At 47.0% G+C, this 11,622-nt stretch overlaps 1 protein-coding gene across 2 annotated transcripts in view; it reads left to right on the top strand.

Annotated features, from left to right (window-relative positions):
- Nucleotides 1-3,886: 3,886 nt before the first annotated feature.
- Nucleotides 3,887-11,622, top strand: part of PRSS12 (serine protease 12) — a 93,564-nt gene continuing 85,828 nt past the window's right edge. For both annotated transcript variants that reach the window (XM_053255037.1, XM_053255038.1), the window contains exon 1: nucleotides 3,887-4,347. In XM_053255037.1, the coding sequence (XP_053111012.1) occupies nucleotides 3,924-4,347 (424 nt within the window). In that variant the 5' untranslated portion in view covers nucleotides 3,887-3,923. The remainder of the gene's footprint in view (nucleotides 4,348-11,622) is intronic.

The following is an 11,622-nucleotide window of genomic DNA, read 5'->3' as shown; positions in this document are numbered from 1 at the left end:
TTCCTGCAGGAAATATCAGAAATACCTTAGTATCACTATTGGAGTCGACAGTTTGTTAGAAAATAGAGGGAGGAAATTACAAATTACTTATGTCTGCAGTTACATCAATGCACTTACATTTCTATTTTTCAGCAGTAAAAGAAATTAGTAGGGGATAGCTAGTGTTAAAGTGGATAGTCAGTGTGGACCTTTTGGCTCTAAGGCAATGTATTTTCTTTTTATAGAACTACATTCATGTCATAGCTGAGCCATAGGAGCCATTGAGTGAAAGTGGGAGCCACAGCCAGGAGGTCATGGACAGAGAATAAGCCAAGAAATACAATCAGTACCCAGGAAATATCCCTGTCTGAACATTATAGCCTTTGTTGTTGAGGAGAACCAATGGCCGGTCTGGGTAGGTGGAAGTTGGGGTAGGCAATGTGTGGCTCTCCAGATGTTGCGGAACTATAACCCATCATAATAAATTGTGGCTGGGGGTGATGGGAGTTGTAGTTCAGCAACATTTGGAGAGCCTCACCTTGCCCACCCCTAGGGGATGTCCTGACGTGTGACTGAACTTATACACAGTTGAGGGCTTCTCCTAGTTCTAGCCAATTTGACATATTCACCTGAAAAAATGCATTGGAAATTTAGAGTGTTTTGTTGGGTTGACAAGAATTTACACACCTGTGCTAATCTGAAGATGCTGGTCTAGATTGACCTTGAGCCTGATCCAGCAGGGCTGTTCTTATGTTCTTACGGCCCATTAATTTAAATGGGACTTAGTCATGACTAACTTAATCTGGATTCCGTCCACTGAAATTAATGGGACTTAAGTACATAACATAAGAACATGGGTAATTTTGCTTAGATTGGGCCATCAGGTACAAAGAAACCCAAGGTTGTTGTGGAAACATGGAGGTCTGACTTTATAATGGAATTAAAAGGGCATATTCAAAACTTTTCTAATAAATTAAACACATCTGATTTCTTCAAATTAAATCAAGCTGAGCAAATCTGATTCCAGACATGCTGCAACAGTTTAACAGGGCTATCCCTCTGTAACAGGTATAGATGAGAACATGTTTCCGTGGTGGGATTATATTAGGAAGCAGCAACCAGAGATGCACCTAGGTAATTTTGGAGCCTGGACCTAAAGGCCTTTGGAGCCCTCCCCACCCCCGCTGCAAGTTAAGCATCATTTTTAACACGCAGGTTCTAGAGGGCACAAACCACACCACCCAGGACAGACTAAAGAGGATTTGCCCCCTCCCCCATGTGTGGATACAGATGTCCTGGACTTCAGCCCTGAAGTCCAGGAGTAAAAGCGCCTCTGGTTACCTGCAAATGTCAGCGAACTTCTATATGTGCTGTACCACGGAATGAATGAATCATATGACTCTATCCCAAAGGAAGCAGCAAGCCAGGCAGGTGTCCTCGAAAGCTTATACAATAAATTAGTTCTTCTTTTAGGAGGCCACAAGACCCAGTTTTTTCTGCTACTGGACAAGGGCTTTCTAAATAACTTGGAGAGGAGCAGGAGGCAGAGCAGAGGGGAAGCCTGAGGAGAAACTCGCTTACATTTGTTAGGAGGAGAGGGAAGACATGGGGGCAGGAGAAAATATGTTTTGCGGAGCGCTCAGTAAAATGTGGGGGGAGACGGAGCATAAATGGGGAAACAGATCTTGGTGCGAGACAGAAAAGCAGCAGGTAGGCAAGTCGTGGGCCCCCTGCACAAACTGAGCGCCTCTGTTGATGTCACGCAACCGATCCAGAAGAGGACTAGAGCCGGGGATGGATGGAGCGCCTAGTGCAGCAGCTGGAAGTGGAAGAAGCGGGGCTGGAGACCCCGGGTGGTGGAAGGGTGTTAAAGCCTCCTTCCCCCGCTGTCTCTCCCGGTCCAACCACCCACCCGCCCCCTCTTCGCGGCTTAGATTTAACTTTTAAAAAAATTAACACACAGGGCCAAACAGCACCCGGCCCTGCTGTGGAAAAGAGACGAAGAAGGGACCCGCTTTCGCGCCGGCCGAATCTCCCCCTAACCCCAGAAAGGAGTCAGGTGGTCGAAGTGTGCGAGCGCGCATGTCATCGAAGCCTCCCTCCCTGCAGGGAACCCTGATGATCTCCCCTCTAGCCGGAGGCTTCCCCAGGGACGGCTGCACTGGCGGGCCGGTCTCCTTTCCAAAGGTTGCGCCCGCTTAGGACGACCCACTCGCCGAGTCGTGTGGCTGCTGTGGCCGCGAAGTGCTGCTTCCGCGGCTCTGCAGCCTTCAGACGGTCACTTGCAGCACCCCAGTAGCAGCGCGGTCGGTCCTAAACACTTAGGCAGTCTCCCAATGTGAAGGACGGGGGCTCCAGTCTGTGGCGAGCAAAGGTGGGCAAGCGCCCCCGCCCCGCCCCTCCTACAAATAATTTGCCACCCGCCCCTCCATTTCGGTTACATAAATCTAACACATGGCACAGCTCGCCCACCCAGGAATTTACTTTGCCCCTTCTGTGCCCGCACCTCGCAATTTTTCTAGTGCTGCTGCCGCTGCTCGTATCATGTTGTCGGAGAGCCTCCCTCTGCCGCTTCAGCCACCTTAGGGACCCCTCAGTAGGGTCAAGGCTGCGATCTCCTTTTACGACATTCCCCGTTCTGCAAGGGGTACGTTCCCCGACCCACCTCTTTGGCCTGATTGTTTACTACCATTGCTATTCTCGCGCCAACTCGGGATTTAAGCGGCCCCTGCAAAGAGGCTGGGAGATTCACCTGGTTCAGACGTGATGTGAGATATGCAGAAGAATAAGGTGCCCATGAGCATGTGCAGAGCGCCTGTCCTCGAGTCATAACTGAGTATTCACCAGAATGATCTCCCCTTCCCTGCCCCGTATATATATGAGTTTAGGGGGAGCGTCTCCCAGCCAAAAGGTGGTATAAGGTTGCCACCACTCTTCTCTACGGGGCAATGGAACCTATAATTGCTGAATGACAGGGGTGCTGCTGCTTTCCTCCAGCACAGAGATACAATATTGGGAGAAAAAACATTAGCAATTGGGTTATGGCTAGTCGGGCAACAGTTAAAGAAACAGAACGTCTGCTAAGGGGAGGGAGGGAAGAAAAGCAATCCTAAGGCTGCAATCCTAAACTCAGTTTTTAGGGAGTAAATCACACTGAAGTAGAACTTATCTCTCAGTACATCTCCCTCGGAAATGGGAGCACTTTCTGTGGTTACTCAATTATGAGGACAGGCGCTCTGCCCATGCTCATGGGTACCCTATTGTACCAATGTACAGATCTGTACCTGCGTAGACTGTTACACTCATTGTACGAGTGCTGAACATAATGTGTGAATAGGACTATAGCTACGGTTATTCGTGTGTTCTTTCGAACACAGGTACAGCAGTACAGTTCCTATCTGTACCATGCATTTGAGGGGGGTCTCTACCCACATTCACTTTTAAAATGAATGCAGCTACATAGGAACATAGGAAGCTGCCATATACTGAGTCAGACCATAGGTCCATCTCGCTCAGTATTGTCTACACAGACTGGCAGCGGCTTCTCCAAGGTACACAGTCATTCGCACAAACACATGCACAGGTATACCCATATCTGTACACTCGGCAGCTTAATGTCTGAATAGGGCTACTATTTCAGACATGACAGGAGAGCTGCTCCTTCACGCGTTGAGCTGCTGGTGGGCTGCAAGGCACCGTCCGAAGTTAAGAAATTGTTGCTGCTGCAAAGTCTCTTAACCTTTGCAACTCCAACTCGCGACCACGACTTAGTGCCCTCTGCGCGCTTGCAACGAGCGCGCGCGGGTGTGTGTGTTTGCGCTCACACACGCCGGGTGCGGGGAGGATCAGTGGGCCGCCGCCGCCGCCGCGGCCCCGCCCTCTCCCTTCTCAGTCAGGGCTGGCGAGCCGAGGGGCCATGGACCAAAGCGAGCGAGCCCGGCACCATGACATTCGCCCGCGTCCCTCTGGCAGCGGCGGCGGTGGTGGCGGCGGCAGCTGTTGTTTTAGGCACGCTCTCTAAAGCGGGCAGCGCCGAGCCTGGCCGCCCTTTCCTCCGCGTCCCTCGGGGCTTCGCCTCCTCCCCGCAGCGCTCCCCGCCGTCTCTGCCGCTCCAGCACCAGCAGCTCACCGGCGGCGGCGGCGGCGGCTGCTCGGGAAGCGGCGGGCGCTTTGTCAACGTGACGGAGTTCGGCGCCGAGTGCCTGCACTGGGCGGAGGTGCCGGCTTTCCTGGAGAAGACGCCGCAGGGCAAGGCGCTGCGGGAGCAGCGCAACTTCTGCAGGAACCCCGACGGCAGGAGCAGGCCCTGGTGCTTCTACAGGAACGCCCGAGGCAGGGTCGACTGGGGCTACTGCGGCTGCCGGCAAGGTGAGGGAGCGCGAGAGAGTGGTGCGCGCGCAGACGCTTCAGGCGCCCGGTTACGAGTGCTGTGGATTCGAACCGGCGCTTCAGCTCCGCTAGCCCAGTTTGCCCGGGACAGCCCCTCTTTCCTGGGACCTGTCTTCGGTAAAGCACTACCCTCCCTGGGGTGTTTGTTTTTGGGGGGAGCGGGGTAGAGGAGAGAGAGGATATCACCCCTCCCGGGTGTGCAGATACACTAACCAACACTCCCCCCACTTCAAATAGTCATCAAAGTTGCTGAATATATTTCAGTCGCAGGGATTCGACAATAGACACCACCGGATCTATTGCTGCAGCCGAGCGTAGATCTTAGCATCCTTAAATCTTGCCCCGCAGGCGTGCCATCTTTCACGCCTTCGATTCGGAAGCTCCGTCCTAAGTTCAGTGAGCTTACTTCCAGGTAAATGTGTCTAGGGTTGCAGGCAGTCTTTGAGGGCCCAAACCTAGTGAGTGCGTGTGTGCGGACAATAAAACAAATCAAAATAATTGCTGGGGTCAGTTTGTTATCATGTTTGCTCCAGAAGCCAGTGCCATAGGGACAGACGATTGCAAAATAAATGAATATACTTACAGTGCTAAGGAAAGTTGAAAAAAGCCTCCTGCAGTGTGCCATTTGGGGGAGGAAGGAAACGCTCTGGCAAGGAGCTTTGGTGTGAGAGCAGTAGGGGTGCTACAAGCCACTGGGAGTGTCCCTGTTTTGAAATTTGGATGATCTGAGCCGGTTGGGACAGGGCAGGGTGGAGAAGAGACCGTAAAGTCTCCAACATCCAGCAGCATTCAGGTCCGACAAAGTTTGCTTAAGTGACCCTGCTGAGCAAGGTGCCTGTTATAATGAGGTGCTTTAATTCAAGAGGGGCTGGCGTGAGTTTCTTGGGCCAGAAGTTGGTGGTTAGGATGCTCAGGTCTCTGTATGTGTTGTTGCCCTTCTTGGTTGTTATTAGCTACATAATAGCACTACAGGGAAATGACTTGACTAGCAAGCTAGAGGTTGCCAGTTCAAATTCCCGCTGGTATGTTTCTCAGACTATGGGAAACATCTATATTGGACAGCAGCGATATAGGAAGATGCTGAAAGGCATCATCTCGTACTGCACGGGAGGAGGCAATGGTAAACCCCTCCTGGTTAAACCAAATAAGGCAAGGTGTTGCCTTCTGAGTCGTCATTGGAATACATTGAGTTTCCAGACTGCTATTGGAGTGCTTTGGTTTTAATGCATTCCAGTGTTCATTTGACACCATTCTTTTTAGTCTATTGCTTAAATGCATTCATTTCCTTTGATGATCTGATCATGGCACAAGCATTAGCTTGTGAATGCGTATGTACTCTAAACAAAACAACACCCTTCTCCTAGATTTTAGATGTAACAGCCCTTGATGAATGATATACTGTACTGTGTACAGACTGACTGTAGTGTGTAAAGGCAGCTGTGATGTAGTTTGGTAATGCTGGTAATGTTTGGGATAACATTTTTGTGTATTGGTTGCTATGTATGCAGCAGTACAGTACAAGCATGTGCATGTTTCGGAGAACGTTCTTATGAGTTCAACAGTATTTATTCCAAGTTAAATGTGTTGGATTTCAGTCTTAATTACCTGCCTGTGAACTGCTACCTCTGCTAAGTGGACAGAGAGGCACCTTTTAGAATGATGTTCTCTTATTTTTAATCTGGGGTAGAGAAACTATCTAGGCATGTGCATGAACAGAGGTTTGTGCACTGGTCTGAACGTGTACCAGTTTGTGGTTCCACAAACTGGTTTGTACTGGTTCGGCCTAACCATGAACCAGTTTGGCAGTTAGAGCATGGGGGTAGCAGCAAGCTGCACCTTTGCAAAGTAAGCAAGCATGACAGTCGCTCTAGGCAGCTTTATGCTGCCGTGGCGCTCTCCCCAGTAGCCCGCGCATGGCAGTGGCGCAGTACTGCTACGTGTGGGTTGCTGCGGGGAGTGTCGTGGCAGCAGGAGTGACTGCCTGCAGCAGTGGTCACAGGCAAAGACCTGCTTTCTTGCTTTTAAAGGTGTCACATACCACCACCCTGGTGGTGCTCTCGAAATGCTGAACTGGTACAAACTAGTTTGTGGAACCATGAACCAGTATGCATTCGGACCACTGCACGAATCTTGGTTCATGCATATGACTAAAACTGTCTGTATCCATCACCAGGATAGTGTGTCCCCAGTTGCTCTTGCTGGTGTTTAGGTTGCTGGTATGCAACTCTGTGTGTGTGTGTGTGTGTGTGTGAGAGAGAGAGAGAGAGAGAGAGAGAGAGAGAGAGCCCTTTGGGGACAGGGAAAGATCTTATTTTTTTCCTGTTTAAACCCCTTTGAGAATTCTTTTGTTGCAAAACAGTATATACCTATTCTAAATAATAATACCAGTTTCTCTCTTTATCAAAGAGTTATTCATTACATTTATATCCCACCTTCTTTCCATGATGGAACTCTTGGCAGTATACATAGGGTTTTCCCAGGTTGTCTCCCATTGAGGTATTTATCAGACCTGCTTAGCTCCAAAAAGTTGTGCAGCTTTCAGACCATGTCAGGAGCTGATGCACCAATGGCAATCTTGGGGAAGGGAGAGGGCTAGAGTGGATTCTTGCATATGAAGATGATGGCACCAATATATGCAATAAATATATGAATCCTTTGAAAAAGAAACCCCACCCGAAACCAGCTGGAATTGAGGGCACCTCATACATGTAGTTCTCAGTTACTGAAGCTAGGGGTTAAGCTGAAGGGAAGAAGTGGCAGAAGGCCTGAGATTGAAATGTGCACCCTCCAACCCCATTCGGCTCCAGAATTTTTTAAACAGTGAAGCAGGATGCCTCCTTCTTTTATAAGCCAGAGGGTGGCCATTCTGTGAGCTTGTTTTCTGCCCCTGTCCCACCATCCAATAGTGTTGAAACTGTAAAGGCAAAATGCCCCCTTGTAGTTTCTATCACCATGGGCAGTAACTGGTCTCAGCAAATTGTTTTATTTATTTAATTTATTTATTTTATAGCCTGCTTTTAGTGAAAACAGCAAAGCAACTTACAAAAGTTATGAAGGTATGTAAAAAGAATAGTAGAAAACACTAGAAAATAACTAATGAAAGCAGGGATAAAACAGTACAGTCCACAAAGTACAACAGCATAGCACAGAATTCTAAAAACAAAACAAAAACCCTTCTGGTCACTGGGGGAGCCAGCCAAACAGCAGCCTGTGTCCTGCCCTGCTGATGGCCCCGCCAGTGATGTCCCGTGCACATAGATGTCCCTGGGCTCTGTACTCTTCTGGCTCTGGAGAGCTCACTCAGGGCTCTCTCGAGCCCGCGCATGCCCACATGTGTATGATGTCACATGCAAAAGGGGCATGGCACGGGCTCCATAGAGCCCGTGTGAGCTCTCCAGAGTTCATTTCCAGCCAGCACATGCTGGCTGGTTGTGTTTATTTCCCTTCCTCTCCCTCAAGCAAGGGGTAGGAGGGGAAATAAATACATCCAGGCAGCAAACACTCACTGGAAATGAGATTGGGAGGATTGGGGCAGGCCCTCTGGCATTCGGGCCATGTCCCCTTTGCATGTGTCATCATGTACAACAGGGGCTCCGGTGGCCCTTTTCATTGGTGGCTCAGGTTCTTTGAACCCTGCTACTCATTGGTGGCTCTGCCCCTGCTTTTGGTAAAATAATACATGCTGCCTAAAAGCAGCCAGATAGGGACTCGGCCAGATCTCACGGTGAGAGAATTTTGCAAGCAAGGTGCCACCACTGAAAAGGTCCTATCTCTCATACTCACCAAGCAAGTTTCTGTCAGTGGTGGACCAGAGAGCAAGGTCTCTGCAGCAGATATTAAAGTCCTGACAAACACACATGGAGAAACACATATGGGAGAAGGTGGTCCTTAAAGAAACATAATCCTGTGTATGCGGAGGGCCCTACCTCCCACTGCCAAGAGATCCATTACAGCACTTATGCTTGAGTAGAGGGGTTGCAGTGGCTGTCCCCAGAGCTGGCTACACAAAGATAGTTGCCCTAGTTCCGCTAAGGAGATCTGTACAAGGTAGCAGGAGTCCATGTATTTCTTGTTTGCTGAACTAGGAGTTAGGGGCATAAACTGAATGTGCATCTGTACTGTATTGCTATCAGTGGAATGTGCATCCTCATGAATCTACGTTTGGATGTGCATCTGAGTATGCAATCCATGGAAAGCAATGTAGTGTGTATAAACAGCATCACACTCCAGTATGTATTTGAATAGGCATCCATATTATGTCTTTGGTTTCCTCTACTTTGTTCTGCCACTGTACCCTGACTTCTATGCAACTGGGAAATCAACGCAAAAGGGGGCTAGATAGGAGAAAAATAAACTTTTTTTTGGCACATTTATATTTACACTTATCTTCTGGAAGGATAGCTGGTCTTGTGACAGCAAGCATGAATTGTCCCCTTTGCTAAGCAGGGTCCACCCTGGTTTGCATTTGAATGGAAGACTACATGTGTGAGCACTGTAAGATAAATTCCCCTATAAGGGACAGGGCTGCTCTTGGAAGAGCACCTGCATGCTTGCCTGCACAAGGTTCCAAGTTCCCTCCCTGGTATCCCCAATAGAACTGAGAAAGACTCCTGCCTGCAACCTTGGAGAAGCTCCTACCAGTCTGTGTAGACAATACTGAGCTAGATGGACCAAGGGTCTGACTAAGGCAGCTTCCTATGTTCCTGTACACTTGTCCTTTTATTTCAAAATGTGAATAAGTCATAACTATTGTCTAATCATATTACTTCCAAAATCAAATTCTAAGTAATGTATATTAATACACAGAAACATTGGAAAGGTAATTGTTTTAATCTCCGAGGAATGTCATGCCTAAGCTACATTCAGTTGGATCTCATTTTGCAGTTTGCTTTCCAGATGGGTTGAGTAGGAAATGGGCCAAAATATGCATCAACAATTGTTTCATCAACAATATGGATATAGAGTTCTTACCTCTTCTTTAAATTTCACTGTGTTATTTGAGTAATAAACTGTTCCATCAATTTGAAAGATTTCAAGCATGTTATTTGTAGTCTCTTACATTTCTTGTAACTTGCAGCTGCCACAGTAGTTTATAAATTTATCAAGCACACTGATGATGAAGAAGCAAAACAGTAGAGTTCTCTCTAGTTAGAGAGTGCATATGATTGATCTTTAGAAGTAATATCAATGTTGAACAATACTTAGCTTACAGTAATTAGCAAGAAGGGCTAGTCTTTCCTGCTGCAGTCAAACTGCAGTTGAGAAAGTGTGCCACAAGTCAAGCTCCAAATAAAAGTGTGTTGTTCTAGTGCATACAGCCACCGCGGTCTCCCTCCCCCCATCACTACATGGTGTGGCGGCTTTGCTTCTAGGGAAGCAGGCAGGAGTGAAGAACAAATTTTTTGCCAAAGCCAAGTTTCCTTGCTCTGGTTTAGGAGTGCCACAACCACTCACCCCATTCCTACTTGTGACACGCATGCTCAGGGCTCAGGAAATCCACTAGTCTACTTGTCTGTGATGAGAGAAAAAGGATGCCTGATGAGTGAAAAAAATCCTGATGAGTAATGTACCAACATAGCCCAAGGAGTACAATTTTTGTGCAGCTGGTGAACAGAGCCAACATTTCTTGATCACTGCCCATGCTGCATATCAACTGCTTGTACTTTTAGTTGAAGCTTTGCTAGATTAAGCCCCAGTCCACAAAGGAGCCTTACTGTAGCAGCTAGCAGTCTTGACAGTTGCTAAAAAAACACCTTCAAAGATTTTGCTTCCTACCATTTGTTCACTTAGTTCCCCTTTAGAAGCATCTGTGTTCTTCTTGACCTCTAAAGTCCCATACGTCTCTCACTCCATTTCCATTTCATAAATTTTAAGGGGGAAAAAAAGTTTAAACAAGTATGTGGAGAAGGCGTACCAAACATGTTAGTAACTGTATTTCTTTTTCTGAAATGGAGACGGGTCCCTAAGAGCCATTCTCGTTACTGCACCGCATCATAAACCTCCTCAATTATTCCTTAGTTAATCGTACACAAAGCAATTAACTTCCATAAGCCATTACATACCTGTGATTTCTAAAGAATCTTAAACTATTTGTCAGTGAAGTGATGAGCTGTAACACTGTGAAGGAACCACTGCAACGAAGTTCACAGGAGTGTAAGTATTGCTTTCGGACCTCCAAATTTCAGGAGCAGTATCTCTGAAATACCAAGGAGTGGGAATTGATGGGTGTACCTAATATCATATGAGCAATGAATTCAGCAGTCCAAACAGGTCAGAGAGAGTTGACTGAGGATTTATCCTTGTCCAGCCTCTTTCATCCGCCTTCCATGCTTGCCTTGCATCATCCAGATACTGCAAGTAGTAATAGAATAAATCTCACCCATGCTTGTCTGAATTCCCCTTCCAGCTTGCATTGGAAAAAGTGTAACATAATCACCTCTAAAGGGTAACAGGATGTATCAAATGCTTCTGACTTGGGACAGATCCGAAGGAGCTCTAATTGCCAGTCTGAATATAAACAGCATGAATTGGCTCTCTGGTGACTTCAAGTTAAAACTTTTGGATGCCGTCCAGAGAAAGCTAGGCATACATAACCCCCACTGAAACTTCTAGGACTTAAATGATTGCAATCCAAAGCATGATTACTTTGAAGTAAGTTCATTAGGAATTGGTTTCGGGAAATAATGTTTAGAATTAGATTGGTAAACACTTCACTGACTGTTCATGTTGATTCCATTGCTTAAGGGTGCCAATGTAGTAGGTAGCTTTTTGTTGAGGAGATTTCATATGGAGGAGTAATTTCCTTTAATAAAGATACAATTGAAAGGTGTTGGAAGGAAACACCAGTCCTTGCATCTGTCTTTTTCTATTTGTGGTTCTATATTAGCTTCATTCTGAACCTAGGATAGGATATGTAAATGAGCTGCTGCCTTTATTGGATAGTATTTAGGGTTCCTCCACTGCATAGATATACAATCATCTAGTTAGGGACCATATATCTCCTTCTCAGACCCCAACCATGTGCCATGGCAACTTCCTTTCTTTTATTTACAATGAACGTGACCTACTTTTTGTACAGAGGCACACTTTACTCCTAGAGAAGAATGTTCAGTGGTCCTTCTACTCAATATATCAAGAGTGATCCTAGTTCAAAGTTAAACTGGTTGAACCTAGTTTAGAAATTGATCTAGAGCAAAAGCTAATGCATAGCTTTTTCTCTGGAATCCTAACTATTGTAGTTGACAGTGACACAAT

This window comes from Hemicordylus capensis, chromosome 5, assembly GCF_027244095.1.
Source record: "Hemicordylus capensis ecotype Gifberg chromosome 5, rHemCap1.1.pri, whole genome shotgun sequence".
NCBI lineage: Eukaryota > Metazoa > Chordata > Lepidosauria > Squamata > Cordylidae > Hemicordylus > Hemicordylus capensis.
The sequence above is the reverse complement of the archived record's forward strand: the minus strand, read 5'-3'. Positions and strand labels throughout refer to the sequence as shown.